The 26,558-nt window shown below is 43.3% G+C and overlaps 1 protein-coding gene across 1 annotated transcript; it reads left to right on the top strand.

The window, feature by feature from the left end:
- Nucleotides 1-121: 121 nt before the first annotated feature.
- On the top strand, nt 122-23,958 carry LOC133570495 (uncharacterized). The gene is made up of 4 exons (XM_061923170.2): nt 122-501; nt 1,501-1,731; nt 12,296-12,556; nt 21,984-23,958. The coding sequence occupies exons 1-4, from the start codon at nt 399-401 to the stop codon at nt 23,423-23,425; spliced, it is 2,037 nt and encodes a 678-aa protein (XP_061779154.1). The 5' UTR covers nt 122-398; the 3' UTR covers nt 23,426-23,958.
- Nucleotides 23,959-26,558: the final 2,600 nt, after the last annotated feature.

The following is a 26,558-nucleotide window of genomic DNA, read 5'->3' as shown; positions in this document are numbered from 1 at the left end:
TGTATAAATATAAGCTCATATTTAGAGCTGGTTACTTGTTTCTCTCGCGAGATCTGGAAAGAGCTGGTTTGTACTTGTTTCTCTCGCGAGATCTGACAAGACTGCGCGCGAAGCAAACACGGCGAGGATAAAGCAAGATGGCGTCTGACGGTGAAGACGTTATTGCAGTCGTCACAGTTCAGTGTTCTTAATCTGTGCGTCCATGTACACATATATGTCCTTTATTACACTCTATTAAATAGAGTAATAATAACTGTTTGTATATTAGTCTGAGCGCACTTCTCCAGCTAGCTTAGCTTGCTAGTTAGCTTAGCTTGTTAGCTGCTAACAAAGAGAGATGAAAACACATCGCTAAGCAGAGATCAAGTGTGAGTGTAAAGTGTTGTGATTGTGTGAAAATGTGCGAAAGAACCATAGCAGAGTACGAGGAGGAACTTTGTCCAACAAAAGAGGAGAAGGAGCGACAACATGAAAAACATCAAGTTGTGTTACACACAACAGGTTTGTTTACTTCTTACTCTCACATCTTTACTAACTTTATATTTATTATTAACACTTTTCTTCAATAGATTGTCTATAGGAAGATGAATTGTCATGTGAGGATGTTCAGACACACAATATTTATGAGAGGTTGATGTTCCTCTCAGTTTGTAACAAAGTGTATCAACATGTTTACACAAAACTCACACAGTCACCGGGGGAATATTCCAGAGAGCAGGTTAAGTGCAAACTCCTGAGTATGTAAAGCTCCAGAGTTTGACCTCCAAAAATAAGAGAGGTAAGACAAAGTCAGAGTCAGTTACCTTGGTAACCGACGCTGTAAACCTAGCCTGCTAGCTGGCAGGTTTGACAAGTTATTTATGTGTGTAAAAGCTATACTGACCTGTTATTTCCTTCATATTATTAACCTACTACAACACCTGCTACATCCACCTACTCAGTGGCCTAGTGGTTAGAGTGTCCGCCCTGAGATCAGTAGCTTGTGTCATACCAAAGACTATACAAATGGGAGCCATTACCTCCCTGCTTGGCACTCAGCATCAATAGTTGGAATTGGGGGTTAAATCACCGTAAAGATGATTCCCGGGCGTGGCCACCGCTGCTGCTCACTGCTCCCCTCACCTCCCAGGGGGTGATCAAGGTTAATGGGTCAAATGCAGGGAACAATCTGGCCACACCTAGTGTGTGTGTGACAATCATTGGTACTTTTTAATGTGGCAGTGATTGTGGAAAAAACAAAGCCTGATCTAAAGATGACATCTTGATCTCATACCATCTCAAACCAATTGGCCGTTCATTATTAAGTGAAATGTCTTAAAGTCGCTTAAATTTGTCTTTAACCAAGCAACACTATGTTTTATCCAGTTACTCGATTAATCGAAAACATTTCCAGTAGAACACTTGATTAATAACATTTTCAATAGCCACAGCCCTATATTTCATGTACAATTTAATATTTAGCATGTAGGAGTTAAAATGTGTTTTGTTTGTGTCCTGTAGACATCCATCAGCTGATTGGACACCAAGAAGAATGTCTCCCTCATCTGCAGGGGGACAGTTTCACTTCAGAGGATCCACAGCCCTCACACATGAAAGAGGAAGAGGAGGGAGAGTGTCCTGTAGGGCAGGAGGAGGATGATGTCAGCAAGTTTCCACTGACTGTTGTCTCTGTGAAGACTGAAGAGCATGAAGACAAAGCACCTGAGTCCTCACAGCTTCATCACAGTCCAAGTAAGCACAACATCCACATCAAATCAAATCAACTTTATTTATAGAGCACATTTAAAATTTACCACAGGGGTAGCCAAAGTGCTGTACAATGAACAGGTTAAAAGATAAAACGAGTACCGAGCAAACACAACACAACACAAACAGAACACGATAAAAAAATAAATAATTAAAATAGAATTAATAAAAACATAAAAACATAAAAACAGGATCACAGCAGGTGTATTATGGGGCGCCATTGCAGGATGGATATCATTCAGTGTTAAAAGCCATGGAATAAAAGTATGTTTTTAAGAGAGATTTAAAAACAGGAAGAGAGGAGGCTTGTCTAACACTCAGGGGTAGGTCGTTCCAGAGCTTGGGAGCAGCAACGGCGAAAGCTCTGTCACCTCTAAGCTTCAGCCTTGTGTCAGGGACCGTCAACAGCAGCTGATCGGCTGATCTTAAGGATCGGGTGGGGCAGTAAGGCTGAAGGAGGTCGGAGAGATAGGTTGGCGCGAGGTTGTTTAGACATTTCAAAACAAATAAAAGGAGTTTAAAATGTATTCGGTAACGCACAGGGAGCCAGTGAAGGGACGCTAAAATAGGGGTGATGTGCTCACGTCTGCGGGTCTGTGTTAGCAGACGAGCAGCAGAGTTCTGCACGAGCTGCAGGCGGGCGAGGGAGGCCTGGCTAATGCCAACATACAGGGCATTGCAGTAGTCAAGACGAGTCGAGATAAAAGCGTGGATTAATTTCTCAAGATCATGTCTTGATAGAAGCGGTTTCACTTTCGCTATTTGGCGTAATTGATAAAAGCTTTTTTGAACGACGCTGCTGATTTGTTTTTCGAATTTAAAATCTGAGTCAAACTTTACCCCCAGGTTTGTGACACAGTCGCTGAGATACGGGGTCAGAGTGCCGAGGTCAACGTTGGGGGAGGGAGAGCGACTTGGACCGAACAACATAACTTCTGTTTTATCTTCATTTAGGCTCAGGAAGTTAGCTGAAAGCCAGACTTTGATGTCGTGCAGGCAGTCAATAAGACGTTGAACCGTGTTATTTTGTGCCATGGGAAAATAAATCTGGCAATCATCGGCATAAAAATGAAATGCAATACTGTACTTCCTAAAAATAGAACCAAGGGGGAGAAGGTAAAGCGCAAATAAAATTGGGGCAAGGATTGAGCCCTGGGGGACCCCATGTGGTAAAGGAGCTGTGGACGACATAAAACTGTCTACTTTTACACAAAAACTCCTGTCGGTTAGGTACGACCGGAACCAGTTGAGGGCGGCGCCCTTAATGCCCACACAGTTCTCAAGACGAGTGATTAAGGTGGCGTGGTCGACGGTGTCGAACGCAGCAGACAGATCTAAAAGCACCAGGACAACATATTTACCAGAATCAGTGGACAGGAGGATATCGTTAAAAACTTTTAGAAGCGCTGACTCTGTGCTGTGGAGGGCTTTAAAACCGGACTGGAACAGCTCAGTGATACCATTATCCTCTAAGAAGGGCAACAACTGACTGTAGACAACCTTCTCTAATATTTTGGAAATGTATGGAAGATTAGAGATAGGTCTGAAGTTAGAGAGGAGAGAGGGGTCGAGGCTGGGTTTTTTAAGTAGAGGTCGTACCACTGCATGTTTAAACTCTACTGGAACTATTCCAGAAGAGAGGCTACTATTGATAATGTTAAGGACACTTGGTCCAATAGTAGCAAGTACCTCCTTAAACAGGCGAGGTGGGAGGGCATCTGCAGGAGAACCAGAGGGCTTCATATGACTAACTGTGTCACTTAAAAAAGAAAAGGACACCGGCTCAAACTGATGGAAAACAGAAGAGAAATGCAGAAAAACAGAAGGGTCATATGAAGGCTGATATATATATACATATCATCTAATACAATGTTTGTGACACATGTTCATCCGGGGGCCACATTTATGACTAAAGATGGAGATATACTTGCTTTTAAACACGTCAATTTAAAAATGAATGCTCATCAATCATCAACAGTGTAATTGCTGGGGTGTAACCATGTGACCTAGAGGCCGTCCTCCTTACCTCACCTGGTCAAATGAAGGCAAACATTCAATATGGCTACTGTTTATTTACCTTTAGCAGCACATATGTCAGCATATTTAAAAGGTTTAAAGATAAGAGATGTATACCAAGTACCATTTTTTTTTAGTGCTGGTTCCTAATTATGTCGTCCATGAGGACCGTGAAGATTCTGGACTAACGACACAACTATTTGTATTTTTAATTCCAGCTGACTGATGTAACTATGACACGTTGTCACATTGAGTTCAGCTGCCGCTGCTACACATTAAAATCAGCTTTGAATAATGACAAATAAGGAAGCAACAACATGCAAAAGTTTGATGTGTGTGTTATTGACAAGAAGATGACATAACTGCATTTCACCTTGCACTGCACACATAGTTGACTTCTTTAAGACTTCAAATAAACAGCTGTTTTTTTTCTTCTTTTTTTTTTCTTTATTTAATCAGGTAAAAATCCCATTGAGATCAAAGATCTCTTTTCCAAGGGAGACCTGGCCAAGAGGGCAGCAGCAAGGTTACATTAAAAACAGTAAACAACACATACAACATAAAATGTACAACATTAAAACTTGCTGACATAACACATGTGCATACAGACAAGGTAGACTGCAATCCTTTCACAGAAGCTTTAAACTCATTCATTGTAACAAGGGTTTGAAGTTGAATATTGGATTGTAGGTTATTCCAAGCCTTCGCTGCTGAAAACCTAAATGCTTTCTTGCCCAGTTCAGTTCTTACTTTGGGGACGATACATTGCAGAACATTCATTTAAAGAAGATTGTGACTTCCTTGTTTCTTTGTTAAAAGACAAGACAGATAAGATGGGGTGATACCCAGAATGGTTTTGTAGATGAACACATACCAATGATGGAGGCGTCGAGCACATAAAGATGTCCAGTTAACCATTGAGTATAACACACAATGGTGAGTAAGTTAACCATTGAGTATAACACACAATGGTGAGTAAGTTAACCATTGAGTATAACACACAATGGTGAGTAAGTTCACCATTGAGTATAACACACAATCGTGAGTAAGTTAACCATTAAGTATAACACACAATGTAGAGTAAGTTAACCATTGAGTATAACACACAATGGTGAGTAAGTTAACCATCGAGTATAACACACAATGGTGAGTAAGTTAACCATCGAGTATAACACACAATGGTGAGTATGTTAGCCATTGAGTATAACACACAATGGTGAGTAAGTTAACCATTAAGTATAACACACAATGGTGAGTAAGTTGGTGATGAATCTCAGTGCCCCGTGGTACACACTATCCAGCTTGTGGAGACAACCAGCAGTAGCATTCATGTACAACACATCTCCATAGTCAATAACAGGTAAAAAGGTTGTTTCCACCATTTTCCGTTTCACAGTAAAAGAAAAGCAAGACTTGTTTCTATAATAAAATCCCAGTAAAAGTTTCAGTTTTTTTTACAACATACTGAATGTGCTCCTTAAAACTCAAGTGGTCATCAATTACAAATCTTAAATATTTAAAAGCAGATACTAACACAATGTGTTGCCCATTTCTCGTTCAAATGTTCTCACACAGTGCTGATCTTACAATTTTTGATGTGGTAAAGAACATACACTTTGTTTTCTCTGCATTTAAAAGCAGTTGAAGATAGCAAAGTTGTTCTTGTACTCTGTCAAATGCATGTTGTAGATATTTAAAGGCCTCAGCAGGAATGGGTGCTGTGCAGTATATGACAGTATCATCAGCGTAGGAATGGAAAGTTGAGTTCGGAATATTCTGTCCAACATTATTAATTATTAATTAATAATGGGCCCAACACAGAACCTTGAGGGACACCCTTTTCCACTTGCAGTACGTCCGAGAAGGAACCTTCTATCTGAACAGCCTGAGCTCTGCTTGTGAGGTCATTTGCAAATTATCCAACTGCTTGCTGAGAAAAACCAATAGCTGAAAGACGTTTGATTAAAATGACATGATCAACAGTATCAAATGCCTTTGAAAAAGTCAACGAAGAGGGACAGACAGCACTGCTTTTTGTCAAGAGTTTCAGTTACATCATTTATAAACTTCATAGCAGCAGTAACAGTACTGGGATTTCTGCCAAAACCTGACTGAAATGGTGACAGAATAAAGTTGGTGTCCAAAAAGTCTTTTATCTGTTCACTGATAAGGGATTCAAGCACTTTTGCCAGAACAGAGAGTTTAGAGATTGGTCTGTAATTATTTAGATTACCGTATTTTCCGCACTATTAGCCGCACCTAAAAACCACAAATTTACTCAAAAGCTGACAGTGCGGCTTTTAACCCGGTGCGCTTTATATATGGATAAATATTAAGATTCATTTTCATAAAGTTTCGGTCTCGCAACTTCGGTAAACAGCCGCCATCTTTTTTCCCGGTAGAACAGGAAGCGCTTCTTCTTCTACGCAAGCAACCGCCAAGGTAAGCACCCGCCCCCATAGAACAGGAAGTGCTTCTTCTTCTACTGTAAGCAACCACCCGCCCGCGTAGAAGAAGAAAAAGCGCGCGGATATCACCGTACGTTTCATTTCCTTTGTGTGTTTACATCTGTAAAGACCACAAAATGGCTCCTACAAAGCGACAAGGATCCGGTTCATGAAAAGACGCAATCTCTCCATCCGCACACGGATTACTACCGTATTTCACAGCAACTGATATTCCTGTGAACCGCACTGTGGAACGGGAGCACGTACGGTGAATATTCGCACCACAGGGAATGAGAAGTCATCCTTCACTGTGGTTCTAGCTTGCCATGCTAATGAAACTTCCACCCATGGTGATATTCAAAAGGAAGACCTTGCCAAAAGAGACCTTTCCAGCCAGCGTCATCATAAAAGCTAACTCGAAGGGATGGATGAAGAAAAGATGAGCGAGTGGTTAAGGTAAGTTTAAGTTTACGCGAAGAGGCCGGGTGGCTTTTTTCACGCAGCTCTGTCCATGTTGATATACGTATGTTTGTGATTGCACATTTGCGTACATTTTGGGAGTGAACAGAGTTGTTAGAACGCTGGTTTTTAATATATTATTAAAGTTTGACTGACCTATCTGACTGTTTTTTTGACATTCCTTTAGCGCAGTTAGATGCGGCTTACAACACCGGGCGGCTTATAGGTGGACAAAGTTTTGAAATATGTCGTTCATTGAAGGCGCGGCTTTTAACCCAGGGCGCCTTATGGTGCGGAAAATACGGTACTAGGGTCACCTCCTTTTAATAGGGGGATTACAAGGGCAGATTTCCAATCCAAGGGGATTTCATTTGAAATTAGAGTAAGGTTAAAAATGTGAGTCAGTGGTCCAGCTATAATTTCAGCTGCCAACTTTAGGAAGAGCGGCTCCAACTTATCTGAGCCAGCTGGCTTTCTAGGTTTAAGTTGTTTTAGAGCCCTCATGACCTCTGTTGTGGTAAAGGGTGTACAGTTAAAAACCTGGGTATTTTCAACGGTTCTTTCCGGAGTTAGCGGAACTTCAGTAGAGTTGTCAGAATTATAGAAAAAACCAGAGGAAATAAAATGATTATTATAATGACTACCCATTTCTCTTCTGTCACTTACTCTGACACCATCAACAAGTATACTAGGTGGGAGATTGACTGAATTACAGCAGGCGGACAAAGATTTGATGATTTTCCAAAACTTCTTTGGGTGTTTGTGGTTTTCATTTGTTGTGGAGAAATACAATTCTGATTTGCCTTTCCGAAGGAGAGAGGTAAAGTGATTTCTTAATTGTCTAAAATTCAACCACTCTGCTTCTAACCCTGACTTGCGTGCCCTGGCCCAAGCAGCATTACGCTCATGCAATACATCTGACAGGTCCGATGTAAACCACTGATTGTCACGTCCTTTAACCCTTCATTTTCTAAAAGGGGCATGTTTGTTCACTATACTCAAGAAGTTTTCGTGAAAATATTTGCAAGCCAGTTCAACATTATCAAAAAGAGCAATTCTATCCCAATTAAAAAGTTGCAAGTCGTGTAAAAATGCTTGCGTCTCAAATAATTTCATATTATGTTTTTCAAGAAGACGAGGCTTGCTTTTAGGGATCCTTGTGTCTCGCACTACTGCAATCACACAATGATCACTCACATCATTAGGGAAAACACCAGATGCAACAAATTTAAAGGGCATATTTGTTAGAATTCAGTCAATGAGTGTAGCTTTTCGAGGGCATTTAGGATTAGGTCTTGTAGCTGAGTTAATTAATTGTGTTAAATTTAGAGATTCACACTGTGCTTTCAAAGAGTCAGACACAGATGTGAGCCAGTCCCAGTTCAAATCACTATTTCCTTGTATTTCAGTTGAGACAGAAGCTTCACAAGAGTAGATAGGGAATTACTAGGGGCAGATGGAGGCCTATAACACCCCACTACCATAATGTGGTGAATTCTAGCTAATTCAATTTCAAGTGCTAACAGTTCAAGTTCTTTACTTACTGATTCAGAGAGCACTAATTTAACATCAAACCTCTGCTTAATATATATGGCCACTCCACCACCTTTTCTTTGTCGGTCAGTACGATAGACATTATAGCCATGAATGTAAATATCTTTATCAAGCACAGATTGTTTAAGCCAAGTTTCAGATAAGACTACAATATCAATATTTGTTGAGTTTATCCAGATCTTTATCATATCCAGTTTAGGAAGTAAACCCCGAACATTGATATGAATAATCCCAAGACCAGATCTAGTTTTAAAATCCGCAGGTGTAAAACATTGTGTAGGTGTATCAGGGCTTGCATTAGTCTCAACATTTCCTGAGAGCAATAACAATAATATAACTAAACATTTGCGTTTAAAGTTAACATCTTTTGAGTCGGTCTTTAATCTGTGAAAGTAAGTGCTCACAATAGGGGAGGATGCAGTAATGTTGACGTGATCTCTCAAAACAAGGAAACAATAAGAATGAATGGACTCTACCATAGTATGCAGCCATTTTGTTTTGTCCAAAGTCACAGAAATCTTCAACTGAGATAAGGCCGAGGTTATTTTGTAGCTGCCACTATGATGAAATGTCAAATTATCAAAGTTGTCATCTTGAAGTAGCATTGCTCGTGAGTGGGGTGACCAGACCCATTTGGGACACCAGTAAAACCACACAAAAGTATAAAACACAATATAATAATTTGTGACATAGTGAGAGGAGAAGTTACTTGTTTTACTATTTTTGAAGATGTTAGCAGACAGGGCTGAAGACCAGCAACCAAGGCCGATGGGTGGAAGCCCGTAGACGAAGCCAATGGCTGGAGGCAAACAGCAGGTCGATCGAAGGCTAGTAGGCAGGTCGATGGTGGAAGGCTGGTAGGCTGGTCGATGGTGGAAGGCTAGCAGGCAGGCCGATGGTGGAAGGTTAGCAGGCAGGCCGATGGTGGAAGGCTGGTAGACAGGCCGATGGTGGAAGGCTAGCAGACAGGCCGATGGTGGAAGGCTGGTAGACAGGCCGATGGTGGAAGGCTAGCAGGCAGGCCGATGGTGGAAGGCTAGCAGGCAGGCCGATGGTGGAAGGCTAGCAGGCAGGCCGATGGTGGAAGGCTGGTAGGCAGGTCGATGGTAGAAGGCTAGTAGGCAGGTCGATGGTGGAAGGCTAGCAGGCAGGTCAATGGTGGAAGGCTAGTAGGCAGGCCGATGGTGGAAGGCTAGTAGACAGGTCGATGGTGGAAGGCTAGTAGGCAGGTCGATGGTGGAAGGCTAGTGGCGCGGTTGGTAGAGTGGCCGTGCCTGAGGGTTCCTGGTTCAATCCCCACCTTCTACCAACCTAGTCACGTCTGTTGTGTCCTTGAGCAGGACACTTCACCCTTGCTCCTGATGGGTCATGGTAAGCGCCTTGCATGGCAGACCTCGCCATCAGTGTGTGAATGTGTGTGTGAATGGGTGAATGTGGAAATAGTGTCAAAGAGTATAACCCATTTACCATTTACAAGGTTAGCAAGCAGGACGATTGTGGAAGGCTGGCAGGCAGGCAGGCCGATGGTGGAAGGCTAGCAGCAGTCAGGCCGATAGTGGAAGGCTAGCAGCAGTCAGGCCGATAGTGGAAGGCTAGCAGCAGTCAGGCCGATGGTGGAAGGCTGGCAGGCAGGCCGATGGTGGAAGGCTGGCAGGCAGGCCGATGGTGGAAGGCTAGCAGCAGTCAGGCCGATGGTGGAAGGCTAGCAGCAGTCAGGCCGATGGTGGAAGGCTGGCAGGCAGGCCGATGGTGGAAGGCTAGCAGGCAGGCCGATGGTGGAAGGCTAGCAGCAGTCAGGCCGATGGTGGAAGGCTAGCAGCAGTCAGGCTATTGGTGGAAGGCTAGCAGCAGTCAGGCCGATGGTGGAAGGATAGCAGGCAGGCCGATGGTGGAAGGCTAGCAGCAGTCAGGCCGATGGTGGAAGGCAAGCAGTAGTCAGGCCGATGGTGGAAGGCTAGCAGCAGGCAGGCCGATGGTGGAAGGCTAGCAGCAGTCAGGCCGATGGTGGAAGGCTAGCAGCAGTCAAGCCGATGGTGGAAGGCTAGCAGCAGTCAGGCCGATGGTGGAAGGCAAGCAGCAGTCAGGCTGATGGTGGAAGGATAGCAGGCAGGCCGAATGGTGCTAGCTGTCTGCTACTGCTACCTGAACAGGTGGATTATAGGTAGGCCAAAGTCTATGGAAATCCAGTGACATTTGATGAGAAACTATCCACCAGAAATCCCACTCTGCAGAGAATTTGTTTATCTTGCAGAGTACCACTCATTCAGACTAAAATGAATTAAAATCTCATACATAAAAAACACAAAAACTCAGACCTCAGGTAAGAACACACTGAACACAGAATAGACATGGCTGCCATCTTTGATTCCTATTCATGCTGTGCGAGTAAACCAAGCACAAGTTGCAACTTAGCAGGAACCAGGAAGTGTTGACCTAACTTGTTATCTTCCACTGCAAGTTGTCTCGCAGCAGCAGTTTCTGTCTTCCAGCCCGCTAAAACAGCCAAGGACGGACTTCAAGTACCTTAACGAAGATAAGACGACAACACGCAGACAAAGTAGAGCCAGGGCTAAATCTCCAGCTCAAGCACATCTGCATTCTGAATAATCACGTATTGTGATACTGGGGTTGCTTGCGTAATATGTGTCGCCTCACCTTAGAAGCAGCCTCAGTGATGTTAACTAGGGAACTCCTGAATAAATAGAGGAGCGCGTGGGACTGCCCCTCAGAGCGTTGTGGGAGAATGTAACTGAATGTGCAGCCCCAAATGTTTTTCCTCATGAGCAAAATTGAACTCTGTCTCGGCCTGATTCCTTGCTTCTTGTCTCGTTTAATAGATAGTTCCGTGTTTGAACCTGACGTATTTGTATTCAGTCAAGCGACTTCTTCTGGGAAGTAAAAAACTTATTGATCAATCAAGCCAAGATGGTTGTTGTGCAGCTAGCAACTCTCTAACTACACAAAGGGCCTAGATCAGGGGCGTGAAACATACGGCCCACGGGCCGGATCAGGCCCTCCAACAGGTTTTATCCAGCCAACGGGATGAGTTTGCTAAGTAAAAAAATAAGTCGAAATTTTTGAATGAAAGAAACTGTTGTTCTAAATGTGTCCTCTAGAGTTCGCAATAGCAATTCTTTGTATCTTTGCAGACGATGTGACATATGTAAAACACAACTAAAACACATTATGTTAGCGCACCAGTTGGGGAAAATGAGCAAACTACATCAATAATATCCTGTAATTTGATTTTGATATTATTTATTTATCTTGATAGATTGAAAATGAACACCAATGAGTTGACTGATGAACATTATCACAATTGATTCTGAAAGTGTAAAAAAGGACAACTAAAGATAGAGTACTATTGTATGTAAAAAAACAACAACATTTTGATTTGTACATTTTCAGAATGTGTTTGTTCTATTTTTAAACAAAGAAAATAATCTGCAGTTGTCTTTATTTTTACGTTATCTTGCCGTAATTTTAGCAGTCCGGCCAACTTGGAATAGATATTTCTCCATGTGGCCCCCCCATCTAAAATTAGTTTAAACACCCCATGGCCTAGATCTTCCTGCGAAAAGCAGATACGAGAAACAAATCTAATTATGAAACGGAATGGATCCCTAAAGATTTGTTGAGTAATATCAAGGATTATCCGTCGGTGGCGTTCCCAGACATGTGGAACTATCTTGAGTTCCAGACGTCATTCTACACCACAAATTATGGTTAAGTTTAGAGATAAAGTTTAGGTATCATAGACCGTATACAGAATAAAATATTTACACACTTTATATCAGTGAGTGTAAAGTTAAGAATGCCTCAATCAATGCTGCCTTGTACTTATAAAACAAACTTGCTCCTCATCAAATTTCCAAGTCTGTTTTTGTGCTCACTTTTGAATGAATTTTAGTGACTGGGACAAAAGGAAGTATTTCCCGTGTTTTTATTGGTTGTTTTGCTACACACTTTTAACACAACACACGAAAGAACACAAATAATGTCATTGTGTTAACAGTGTAAGTCCAAAACTATTTCTATTCTCTCTTTATCTTATTTACTTATTTACCCAACAGACGTTCAACAGCCCCTTCACATTAAAGAGGAAGAGGATTATCCACAGCCCACCTACATTAAAGAGGAAGAGGATGATCCACAGCCCACCTACATTAAAGAGGAAGAGGAGGATCCACACATGAAAGAGGAAGAGGAGGGAGAGTGTGTTGTAGGGCAGGAGGAGGATGATGTCAGCAAGTTTCCACTGACTGTTGTCTCTGTGAAGACTGAAGAGCATGAAGACAAAGCACCTGAGTCCTCACAGCTTCATCACAGTCCAAGTAAGCACATATCATTTTATTCTCAGGGCATTCAATCCATCACAACTGGACTGTTCACTTTGTCTTAGAAGACTCAGCCAAGTAGGCTTCATCACTTCATGCTTATACACTTCAAGTCTTAAATCTAATCATTGGAATTTAGAGGGGAACTGCACTTTTTGGGGGAATTTTTCGATCGTTCACAATCGTTCACAATCATTATAAAAGACATGATGGTGGATATATATATATAAAAAAAAAAATCGCAATCTAAGTAGGGCTGCGCGATATGGCCTTTTATTATTATGTGGATATGTTTAGGCCATGTCACAATACACCATATATATGTGGATATGTTTAGTCCATGTCACGTGGATATTTTGCCTTAGCCTTGAATGAACACTTGATGCATATAATCACAGCAGTATGATGATTCTATGTGTCTACATTAAAACATCTTTCTTCATACTGCATTAATATATGCTACTTTTAAACTTTCATGCAGAGAGGGAAACCACAACTAAGTCAATTTAGCAAAAGTGTATTTATTAAACAGTTATTAAGCAGTGGCACAAACATTCATGTCATTTCAAAACAAAGTGCAAGATTGTCAGAGACATTTTAAAACAAGCTATTCGTGCACTTTTGTGCATGATGTCACTAAGATGACATATCAAAACAACACTAAATTAAAGTACACTTTCTGTACGGAATGCCACTACAATAGTTTAAAACAAATAAAGTGCACTTTTGTGCATGATGTCACACAAGATATTTCAATAAGTGTCAAATAAAAATGAGCTGCATAATAGGAAATCAAATAGTGTATGTCCTTCACTATGTGGTAGGTTCCTGCGGACGTTCTCTCCTTCTGTTGTTGACTATTTGTTTCATACGGTGTTGATCTGGAAATGGTTGCTTGGGCATTTTGTGGGTGTGGCACTGAACGGAGATGTTGACATGCAGAGTTTCAAGCACTCCTCATTCTCTAGCGGGTGACTTTTCAAATGATGCTACATTAGCAGTGCTGCTACTTTTTGTAGCAACGCTTTTGCCGCATACTTGTTCACCATCTACCCGCTTGAAGCATAACCACCGCCAGACGATGGACCCTCTGCTGTTTTTTTGGGGGGAATGAATTATTCCTTCATTTGTTACCAGATTGGCACCTTCTTTCTCTCATATTACCACTAGCACCACAGCTAACGTTACCATGCCGCTACCTGTCTGCTCCGTGAGAGCGTACGAAGTTGCACACGTGACAGTATGTGACGTATGTAAGAAGGTGCGCTTGTTTTATGTCTCTGTGAGAAGAAGAGAGACAAGAAAGAGTGAGAAGAGCCTGTAGTGTAATGCCATCCATCCATCCATTTTCTACCGCTTATTCCCTTTGGGGTTGCGGGGGGCGCTGGAGCCTATCTCAGCTACCTGCAGCTAAAAGCAACTGTGTGAGAACGTATACTCCAATATCACCATATAGTCTTTTTCTATATCGCACAGAGACAAACCCACAATATATCCAGTAGATTCCATACATCACCCAGCCCTAATTCTAACTCATAAATGTAAATAAAAGTCCACTTGCAATGGAGCCAATGGGAGGTCCTCGAAAACCATCCAAAATACACCAACAAGACTCCATTTGCATTTTGTGACTCGAATGTCCACCAAGTGTTAGTTGAGTTGAGTTGACTTGACTTTGAGTTTATTTGGAACATGCAAGCATACAACATGATACATCACACATGCATGCATACAACATGATACATCACACATGCATGCATAGAACATGATACATAACACATGCATGCATACAACATGATGCATCAAACGTGCATGTATACAACATGATACATCACACATGCATGCATACAACATGATGCATCACACATGCATGCATACAACATGATACATCACACGTGCATGCATACAACATGATACAACACACGTGCATGCATACAACATGATACATCACACGTGCATGCATACAACATGATGCATCAAACGTGCATGCATACAACATGATACATCACACATGCATGCATACAACATGATGCATCACACATGCATGCATACAACATGATACATCACACGTGCATGCATACAACATGATATATCACACATGCATGCATACAACATGATACATCACACATACATGCATACAACATGATACATCACACATGCATGCATACAACATGATACATCACACATGCATGCATACAACATGATACATCACACACGCATGCATGCAACATGATACATCACACATGCATGCATACAACATGATACATCACACATGCATGCATACAACACGATACATCACACATGCATGCATACAAACATGATACATCACACATGCATGCATACAACATGGAACATCACACATGCATGCATACAACATGAAACATCACACATGCATGCATACAACATGATACATCACACATGAATGCATACAACATGAAACATCACACATGCATGCATACAACATGAAACATCACACATGCATGCATACAACATGATACATCATACATGTGTGCATACAACATGATACATCACACATGCATGCATACAACATGATACATCACACACGCATGCATGCAACATGATACATCACACATGCATGCATACAACATGATACATCACACACGCATGCATGCAACATGATACATCACACATGCATGCATACAACATGATACATCACACATGCATGCATACAACATGATACATCACACATGCATGCATACAACATGATACATCACACATGCATGCATACAACATGATACATCACACATGCATGCATACAACATGATACATCACACATGCATGCATACAACATGATACATCACACACGCATGCATGCAACATGATACATCACACATGCATCCATACAACATGATACATCACACACGCATGCATGCAACATGATACATCACACATGCATGCATACAACATGATACATCACATATGCATGCATACAACATGATACATCACACATGCATGCATACAACATGATACATCATACATGTGTGCATACAACATGATACATCACACATGCATGCATACAACATGATACGTCACACACGCATGCATGCAACATGATACATCACACATGCATGCATACAACATGATACATCACACACGCATGCATGCAACATGATACGTCACACACGCATGCATGCAACATGATACATCACACATGCATGCATACAACATGATACATCACACACGCATGCATGCAACATGATGCATCACACATGCATGCATACAACATGATACATCAGACATGCATGCATACAACATGATACATCACACATGCATGCATACAACATGATACATCACGCATGCATGCATACAACATGATACATCACACATGCATGCATACAACATGATACATCACACATGCATGTATACAACATGATACATCACAATTTCCAGTTTGTCTTTTCAACATGTTGGAAAAGAAGTAGGAAGAAGCAGAGCTTATTTAATTCTACCCCTTTTCTTTTACATAACAGTTGCTAAAACTTTTGTTCACTTCCTGTTCTCAATGTATTCACAATATACTCCATAAGTAATCACAATAAAAATAAATAAATAATAATGAGTGAAGTAAGTTATATTTCATATGGTGAGATGAGTAAGATGATGTAGAAAATGAATGATGGATGAAATAAATTGAGAATGTTTATCTTCTTCTTTGTACTTTGTAAACACTTTAAGTGTGAAGAGTTTCTTGAAGTGGATCATATTAGTACATTGTTTGATTGCTTTGCTTCATCCATTCCATCATTTAATTCCACATACTGATATACTGAAGGTCTTAAGTGTTGTACGTGCATACAAATGTTTTAAATTACATTTTTCTCTCAGATTATATTTCTCCTCTTTAGTAGAGAATTGTTGTACATTCTTGGCTAGCAGGTTATAGTTTGCTTTGTGTATCATTTTAGCTGTTTGCAAATTCACTATGTGGTGGAATTTCAGTATTTGTGATTCAATAAATAAAGTGTTTGTATGTTGTCTATATCCAACATGATGTATTATTATAACTGATCTTTTTTGTAACACAGTTAATGAATGAAGTGTACTTTTGTAGTTATTTCCCATATTTCTACACAATAAGTCAGATATGTAACACTAGTGAGTAGTAGAGAATATGAAGTCATTTTTGGCCCGGGACATATTTTGCTTTATTCATTATTAAAATGTTTTTGCCACCTTATGTTTTATATTTTGTATATTAGATTTCCAGTTAATTTGATCATCTATTAATACTCCCAAAAATCTGGTTTATTTTACCCTTTCAATGTCTATTCCGTCTATTTGTATTTGTGTTTGATGCTCGCTTCTACTTTCACCAAATATTATTATTTTACTTTTACTGAAATTCAAAGATATTCAAAGCATCTTTTTAATGTGTTCATTTTTTCTGTTATTATTTGTATTATCTTCTGTGTGTTCTCTCCTGAACAGAAAGCAGTTGTGTCGTCTGCAAATAAAACTAACTTTAAGTCCTTTGTAACTTTACAAATGTGGTTTATATAAAGATGAAACAATCTTGGTCCCAGTATTGATCCCTGGGGTACACCACAAGATATATCTAGCTGTGTTGACATATTTTCACCCATCTTCACATGTTGCTTCCTGTTGGTTAAATAGTTTCTTACCCAGTTCAAGACCAACCCTCTGATGCCATATCGTTCTAGTTTTGTTATTAAAATATCATGATTAATTGTTGTCACGACTTGATCTTGGGAGTTTGCTTTTCCGGGATGCAACGGAAAGTTGGCACGGGCGAGACGGGAATGAAGGTACATGATTTATTTATATTTATCAAAAAAAAGGAATAAACAAAAAGCGCGCACAGAGGCGGAGAATAAACTATGAAACCAAAAGACTATAGCAAAAAAGTACAAACAAAAAACACGCACAATGGCGGAGAACAAACTATGAAACCAAAAAGACTAACCATGGAACAACAACTTACTTTGGCTTGGACATAAATAGTTGCTTGAGGAATTGACATGGAAAGAAGTAACAGGCATGGACAGAGCATAAATGTGGTGTGAGGTCGTCAGAAAGACAAACTGAAAAACACTGAACTTAAATACTACAGACATGATTAACGAAAACAGGTGCGTGACTCAAGACGTGAAACAGGTGCGTGACGTGACAGGTGAAAACTAATGGGTTGCTATGGTGACAATCAAGAGTGCACAATGAGTTTAAACGTGGAACAGGTGAAACTAATGGATAATCATGCAAACAAGACAAGGGAGTGAAAAGCCAGAAACCAAAGATTCCTATAACTAAACAAAAACATGACTTAAAACAAAAACATGATTACACAGACATGACAGAGCCCCTCCCTTAAGGACAGATACCAGATGTCCATAAAAAAATTAACAAGAGTCATGGGAGGGCGGGAGGGGGACATGGCGGTGGGTCGCCAGCCCAAGTGGCCCCGAATCCACCGAGGCAAAGTCAAGTGGCGGCGGCGAGTGGAACGCCGCTGCAGCAGGCGAGGCGGGCGCCCAGGGAATGGCCACATTCGTGGCCGACTGGGAGGTGGGCGCACTTGGCGTGGCGGGCGACCAGGTAGCGGCCATATCCGTAGCCGACGAGAAGGCAGGCGCGTCGTCAACTTGGTAGGCGTGGCAGCTCGGCGTGGCAAGTCAGGCGGCGAAGCTCGGCGTGACGCGTCCAGCGGCGAAGCTCGGCGTGACGCGTCCAGCAACGAAGCTCGGCGTGGGTCTTGGTCTTGGTCTTGGTGTGGGTCTTGGTCTTGGTGTGGGTCTTGGTCTTGGTCTTGGCATGGCGGGTCTTGGTCTTGGCATGGCAGGTCTTGGTCTTGGTCTTGGCATGGCGGGTCTTGGTCTTGGTCTTGGCATGGCGGGTCTTGGTCTTGGCATGGCAGGTCTTGGTCTTGGTCTTGGCATGGCGGGTCTTGGTCTTGGTCTTGGCATGGCGGGTCTTGGTCTTGGCATGGCGGGTCTTGGTCTTGGCATGGCGGGTCTTGGTCTTGGCATGGCGGGTCTTGGTCTTGGTCTTGGTGTGGGTCTTGGTCTTGGCATGGCGGGTCTTGGTCTTGGCATGGCGGGTCTTGGTCTTTGCATGGCGGGTCTTGGTCTTGGCATGGCGGGTCTTGCCGTCGTGGATCTGCGACTGGCGGCACTTGGCGTCGTGGAGCTGCGACTGGCGGCACTTGGCGTCGTGGAGCTGCGACTGGCGGCACTTGGCGTCGTGGAGCTGCGACTGGCGGCACTTGGCGTCGTGGAGCTGCGACTGGCGGCACTTGGCGTCTTGGAGCTGCGACTGGCGGCACTTGGCGTCGTGGAGCTGCGACTGGCGGGACTTGGCGTGGAGGGTCTTGGACTTGGCGTGGTGGGTCTTGATCTTGGACTTGGCGTGGAGGGTCTTGGTCTTGGACTTGGCGTGGAGGGTCTTGGTCTTGGACTTGGCGTGGAGGGTCTTGGTCTTGGCTTGGCAGTGCTTGGTCTTGGCTTGGCAGTGCTTGGGGGCGTGGAGCTGGTACCAGAGCTTGGCATGATGCGGCTAGGCGTGGTGCGGGTACTGGAGTCTGCCGTGGAACTTGGCGTGGTGGAGCTGGTGCTAGCCTTGGTGCGGCAACAGATGCAGCGACAGGTGCTAGCCGTGGTGCTAGCCGTGGAGCTGCGACTGGTGCTAGCCGTGGAGCAGGTGGAGGTGGCCTAGCTGGGGGTTGCGGCTTGGCAGGTCGGAAGACTGGTGAGGGCGGTCGTGCTGGAGGCTGTGGCTTGACGGGTCGGAGGACTGGTGAGGGCGGTCGTGCTGGAGGCTGTGGCTTGACAGGTCGGAAGACTGGTGAGGGCGGTCGTGCTGGAGGCTGTGGCTTGACAGGTCGGTAGACTGGTGGTGGCGGCCGTGAGGGAGGCTGTGGCTTGACATGGTGATGCAGAGCCACCCCACCTACACAACTCCCGACCCCAGCCCCCCCCTCAAGGGGCGGATACCAGACGCGCTCCCTGCGGTCTGGAACTCTCTGTAGGGGTGGGCGGGGGAGGGCAGAAATGTCCCCTTTATTTTGGCCACAATATTTTTCTTTATCCCCCACCTGGGGTTGTGTGGGCGGAAAAAAAAGAAAAAAATTGTGACGGGGGCGGGACTTGAGTCTTGGGGGGCGGGGCATGAATCTTGGGGGGCGGGGCATGAAATTGGGATGGCTGTGACTGACTAGACCTGATTTCTAAAAACATGTTTTGATAATGTTTTATCAAAGACATGGCATTAGAGTTTTTAGCTGGAGGCGGGTGATTTAAAGAAACAGTATTGAAAAAAAATTCCTGGGCTGTGATGTCATCCTGTGGAAGCCGGGCTGGCTCCTGCTTGCTTCCGCCCGGAGGGGGAGGGGCTTGTGGGAGTGGCGTGTTCTGCCGGCTCGCGGAAGTCTTTCCCCGTCCTTGGCGACGTTTCCGGGACGGGAGCGACGCGCCGATCGGCACCAGCTTGCCTCCATTCCCCCACATCATTCCCCTGCGCTCCCTGGGGGAATAGCGAAGCGTCTCGGCTTCCATGGCGCGCAGGACCTCCCACGTTCCTTCGTCCAATCTATCCAACTCGGCCAACTTAGGTGCGGAAAAGCGGGTCTGCTGACGACCTACTGTCACGACTTGATCTTGGGAGTTTGCTTTTCCGGGATGCAACGGAAAGTTGGCACGGGCGAGACGGGAATGAAGGTACATGATTTATTTATATTTATAAAAAAAAAGGAATAAACAAAAAGCGCGCTCAGAGGCGGAGAATAAACTATGAAACCAAAAGACTATAGCAAAAAAGTACAAACAAAAAACACGCACAATGGCGGAGAACAAACTATGAAACCAAAAAGACTAAACATGGAACAACAACTTACTTTGGCTTGGACATAAATAGTTGCTTGAGGAATTGACATGGAAAGAAGTAACAGGCATGGACAGAGCATAAATGTGGTGTGAGGTCGTCAGAAAGACAAACTGAAAAACACTGAACTTAAATACTACAGACATGATTAACGAAAACAGGTGCGTGACTCAAGGCGTGAAACAGGTGCGTGACGTGACAGGTGAAAACTAATGGGTTGCTATGGTGACAATCAAGAGTGCACAATGAGTCCAAACGTGGAACAGGTGAAACTAATGGATAATCATGCAAACAAGACAAGGGAGTGAAAAGCCAGAAACCAAAGATTCCTATAACTAAACAAAAACATGACTTAAAACAAAAACATGATTACACAGACATGACAATTGTGTCAAATGCTTTAGTTAAGTCCATGAATACTGCGGCCGCACATTCTTTACCATCTATTACAATGCTCATTTCCTCTGTTATTTGGATTAATGCTATCCATGTTGACATATTAGCTGTGAATTCTGGTGTGTAGTTAGTAAACTGGTGTATGTCTCCATTCTTATAAATTGGTACGACTTTCGCAATTTTCATTTTGTCACCGAATTTGCGGGTTAGAAATGATACGTTGCTGATGTATGTCAGAGGATCTGAAATGTCTTCTATAACCTTTTTTATGGTTACCATATCTATTCCATGACAGTCGGTTGAGGTCTTGGATTTACAATGTTTTACAATTTTGATTATTTCTTCTTTTGTCACGTTCTTAAGAAACATGGAATTGGGATTTCTGTCTATGAGCTCACTCAAGTCCTCAACTGATCCATCATCTGCATTTGGAAATCTTTGTTCCACATTTGTTCCGATATTAACAAAGTAATCATTAAAACGTTCAACTATTTGGTTCATATTGTCATTTTTTGTATTTCCATGTAGAAAGTACTGGGGGTAATCTTTCTTAGCAGCATTTTTAATTATGCTATTTAGGATGCCCCATGTTGCTCTCATGTTGTTTCTATTCTTCTTTAATAATTGTCTGTAGTATTCCTTCTTACATGTTCAGTCCTTTTGTCATCCATGGTTGGTTGTTTTTCTTTTGCTTCTTACTAACTTCTTTCCATGGACAACATAAACATTGATATTATACATGTGGGCCAATATATATACATACATATATATATGTATGTATATATATATATATATGTATATGTATAAATATATATATATATATATATATGTATATATATATATATATATATAGCTACACTACAAAAGTAGCTTGCCACATTAAAGCTACATTTAACAGCATTTATATATTTATATATATATATATATATATATATATATATATATATATATATATATATTTGATGTGGCAAGCTACTTTTGCAGTGTAGCTTGTAGTGTAGCGTGCTACAATTCTCTGAGGATAGCTTAGCTCCATTTAATTGAGAGTAACTTGTAGCTTAGCTTACTACATTGTCCAGGTAGCTTGCCCATCACTGTCTATTTGGCCTAGCTCACATGTCAATAGTTTGAATACTGCAAACTTCAATACAGTAACACCTCATTTGTTCTGCAGACGTCCAGCGGGTGTCAGCGGGGAGTCATGAAGAGGAGTGGCACACCAGTGTGGGACAGAAGGAGCTACAGGCCCCCTCCCACATTAAAGAGGAGCAGCTTCATGATGAAGATGAAGCTCAGTCCTTACAGCTTCATCACAGTCAAAGTGAGGAGAACAGAGGGGCGGAGCTTGTAAGTCAACACATCACAGAAGCTGATGGAGAGCATTGTGAAGATATCAAGTCAGAACCAGACAGCATCTTTGCTCCACTGTCAGACATGGACCACATGATGTCACACTCTTCTGATCACAGTGACCACATCCAAAAACCTTTGGAGAGTAAAAATGACTCTAAAGGTGATACGAGACATCACACTAACAACAAACACTTTGACTGCTCTGAATGTGGGAAATCATTTAGAAAGAAGAGTAATTTTACAAGACACACGAGAACACATACTGGAGAGAAACCTTTTACTTGCTCTGTTTGTAAGAAGAGTTTCTCCACAAAGCAAACCATGACCACACACATGAGAACACACACTGGAGAGAAACCTTTTGCTTGCTATGTTTGTAAGAAGAGTTTCTCCACAAAGGGTGACATGACCACACACATGAGAACACACACTGGAGAGAAACCTTTTGCTTGCTCAGCTTGTGCTAAAAGATTAAACACTAAGAAGGAACTTATATTACATGTGAGAACACACACAGGTGAGAAACCTTTTACTTGCTCCGTTTGTAAGAAGAGTTTCTCCAAAAAGGAACACATGACCAGACACATGAGAACACACACAGGTGAGAAACCTTTTGCTTGCTCTGTTTGTAAGAAGAGTTTCTCCAGGAAGCAACAAATGACCACACACATGAGAACACACACTGGAGAGAAACCTTTTGTTTGCTCAGCTTGTGCTAAAAGATTCAAATCTAAGTGGGAAATGGTATTACACATGAGAACACACACAGGTGAGAAACCTTTTACTTGCTCTGTTTGTAAGAAGAGTTTCTCCAGAAAGCGTAACATGACCACACACATGAGAACACACACTGGAGAGAAACCTTTTGCTTGCTCAGCTTGTGCTAAAAGATTCAACACTAAGCAGGAAATTATATTACACATGAGAACACACACAGGTGAGAAACCTTTTACTTGCTCTGTTTGTAAGAAGAGTTTCTCCAGAAAGGGACGCATGACCACACACATGAGAGCACACACTGGAGAGAAACCTTTTACTTGCTCTGTTTGTAAGAAGAGTTTCTCCAGCAAGCTAGTCATGACCACACACATGAGAACACACACTGGAGAGAAACCGTATAGTTGCACTGTGTGTGATAAGATGTTCAGGTTTAAGAATCAGGTCAGTAAACACAAGTGTGAAACAGTCATAGAAGCTGCAGGGATATATAAACATTTAAACAGTGATTGTGCTAAATGTAGTTTAAAAACACAGCATGTTTAATATGAATGTATATTTTATGTTGTTTGTAGTGCTGCTCAGTCTGAATGAGACTAACCCTAACCCCTACCCCTAATAATATCAAATAAATAAATAAATAACAATAATGATAATAATAAAACATTTGATTACTCAAAGACTTCTATGGAAATGCAAATACCGAGACTCCGATTTCCCTCGCCCGGACGCGGGTCTCTGGGGCCCCCCTCTAAAGCCAGGCCCGGAGTTAGGGCACGATGGCGAGCGCCTGGTGGCCGGGCCTGTACCCATGGGGGGATGTGGGTCCCCCCTCCAATGGGCTCACCACACATAGCAGGGGCCATGGAGATAGGGTGCGCTGTGAGCTGGGTGGCAGCCGAAGGCAGGGCACTTGGCGGTCCGATCCTTGGCTACATAAGCTAGCTCTTGGGACGTAAAATGTCACCTCGCTGGGGGAAAAGGAGCCTGAGCTAGTGTGCGAGGTGGAGAAGTTCCGGCTGGATATAGTCAGACTCACTTCGACGCACAGCAAGGGCTCTGGAACCAGTTCTCTCGAGAGGGGCTGGACTCTCTTCCACACTGGCGTTGCACGCAGTGAGAGGCGACGAGCTGGGGTAGCAATTCTTGTTGCCCCCCGGCTCAAAGCCTGCACGTTGGAGTTCAACCCAGTGGACGAGAGGGTAGCTTTCCTCCGCCTTCGGGTGGGGGGACGGGTCCTGACTGTTGTTTGTGCTAAAGCACCAAACGTTAGTTCAGAGTACCCACCCTTTTTGGATACACTCGAGGGAGTACTGGAAAGTGCCCCCCCGGGTGATTTCCTTGTCCTACTGGGGGACTTCAATGCTCATGTTGGCAACGACAGTGAAACCTGGAGAGGCGTGGTTGGGAAGAATGGCCGCCCGGATCTGAACCCGAGTGGTATTTTGTTATTGGACTTTTGTGCTCGTCACAGATTGTCCATAACGAACACCATGTTCAAACATAAGAGTGTCCATATGTGCACTTGGCACCAGGACACCCTAGGCCGCAGTTTCATGATCGACTTTGTCGTTGTGTAATCGGATTTGCTACCTTATGTTTTGGACACTCGGGTGAAGAGAGGGGCGGAGCTTTCTACCGATCACCACTTGGTGGTGAGCTGGCTGCGATGGTGGGGGAGGATGCCGTACAGACCTGGCAGGCCCAAACGCATTGTGAGGGTCTGCTGGGAACGTCTAGCAGAGTCTCCTGTCAGAGAGAGTTTCAATTCCCACCTCCAGAAGAACTTTGAACATGTCACGAGGGAGGTGCTGGACATTGAGTCCGTGCCTCTATTGTCGAGGCGGCTGATTGGAGCTGTGGCCGCAAAGTGGTTAGTGCCTGTCGTGGCAGTAATCCCAAAACCCGTTGGTGGACACCGGCGGTGAGGGATGCTGTCAAGCTGAAGAAGGAATCCTATCGGGTTCTTTTGGCTCAAAGGACTCCGGAGGCAGTGGAAAGGTACCGACAGGCCAAGCGGTGTGCGGCTTCAGCGGCCGCGGAAGCAAAACCTCGGACATGGGAGGAGTTTGGAGAAGCCATGGAAAACGACTTCCGGACAGCTTCAAAGCGATTCTGGACCATCATCTGCCGCCTCAGGAAGGTGAAGCAGTGCACTATCAATACCGTGTATGGTGAGGATTGTGTTCTGCTGACCTCGACTGCGGATGTTGTGGATCAGGATGCCACCCGAACGCCTCCCTATGGAGGTGTTTCGGGAACGTCCGACCGGTAGGAGGCCGCGGGGAAGACCCAGGACACGTTGGGAAGACTATCTCTCCCGGCTGGCCTGGGAACGCCTCGGGATCCTCCGGAAGGAGCTGGACGAAGTTGCTGGGGAGAGGGAATTCTGGGCTTCCCTGCTTAGGCTGCTGCCCCCGCGTCCCGACCTCGGATAAGCGGAAGAAGATGGATGGATGGATGGATGGAAGTTGAATATGATTTTAGATTCAACAGACCTTATACAAGCATGAAACAGTTCTTTCAATAGTTTCTGAATTATAGGCTTTTGTAAACATTTCAATTAAGCATATGCTTGTCTTTGTTACATGTTTCACCTTCATATTAACAAAATGCTACAACTGCAAATATTGCTAGAAGTCTTGGTTTTCTAATAAATGTGTCCTTTTAATACTTACAAAACTGAGCATTTTTTTTTAATCTTTCATTGCACTACATAAAGCTGTTATACTCTTAGATATACAGTCCTTGAATCTTGAGTCAATCAATCAATCAATCAATGATTATTTATATAGCCCTAAATCACAAGTGTCTCAAAGGGCTGCACAAGCCACAACGACATCATCGGTTCAGATCCCACATCAGGGCAAGGAAAAACTCAACCCAGTGGGATGACAATGAGAAACCTAAGAGAGGACCGCAGATGTGGGTGACCCCCCACCCTCCTCTAGAGGAGACCGGTGCAATGGACGTTGAGTGGGTCTAGCATAATATTGTGAAAGTCCAGTCCATAGTGGATCTAACATAATAGTGTGAGAGTCCAGTCCATAGTGGATCTAACATAATAGTGTGAAAGTCCAGTCCATAATGGATCTAACATAATAGTGTGAGGGTCCAGTCCATAGTGGATCTAACATAATAGTGAGAGTCCAGTCCATAGTGGGGTCAGCAGGAAACCATCCCGAGCGGAGACGGGTCAGCAGCACAGAGATGTCCCCAACCGATGCACAGGCGAGCGGTCCACCCCGGGTCCCGACTCTGGACAGCCAGCACTTCATCCATGGCCACCGGACCTGTGCCCCACCTCCACAAAGGAGAGGGGGACAGAGCATAAAATAAAGGAAATGGCAGATTAACTGGTCTAAAAAGGGGGTCTATTTAGGGGCTAGAGTATACAAATGAGTTTTAAGATGGGACTTAAATGCTTCTACTGAGGTAGCATCTCTAACTGTTACCGGGAGGGCATTCCATAGTACTGGAGCCCCAATAGAAAACGCTCTATAGCCCGCAGACTTTTTTTGGGCTCTGGGAATCACTAATAAGCCGGAGTTTTTTGAACGCAGATTTCTTGCCGGGACATATGGTACAATGCAATCGACAAGATAGGACGGAGCTAGACCGTGTAGTATTTTATACGTAAGTAGTAAAACCTCAAAGTCACATCTTAAGTGCACAGGAA

This window comes from Nerophis lumbriciformis, linkage group LG28, assembly GCF_033978685.3.
Source record: "Nerophis lumbriciformis linkage group LG28, RoL_Nlum_v2.1, whole genome shotgun sequence".
Taxonomy (NCBI): Eukaryota; Metazoa; Chordata; class Actinopteri; order Syngnathiformes; family Syngnathidae; genus Nerophis; species Nerophis lumbriciformis.
Note: the sequence above shows the minus strand (reverse complement) of the source record. Positions and strands in the feature narration are given on the sequence as shown.

Coding starts and splice junctions, on each gene's coding strand:
- LOC133570495 (XM_061923170.2), top strand. CDS start 399: ATGTGCGAAAGAACCATAGCAGAGTACGAGGAGGAACTTTGTCCAACA. Junction 1,732..12,295: donor ACAGCTTCATCACAGTCCAA/GTAAGCACAACA, acceptor TTTACCCAACAG/ACGTTCAACAGCCCCTTCAC. Junction 12,557..21,983: donor ACAGCTTCATCACAGTCCAA/GTAAGCACATAT, acceptor TTTGTTCTGCAG/ACGTCCAGCGGGTGTCAGCG.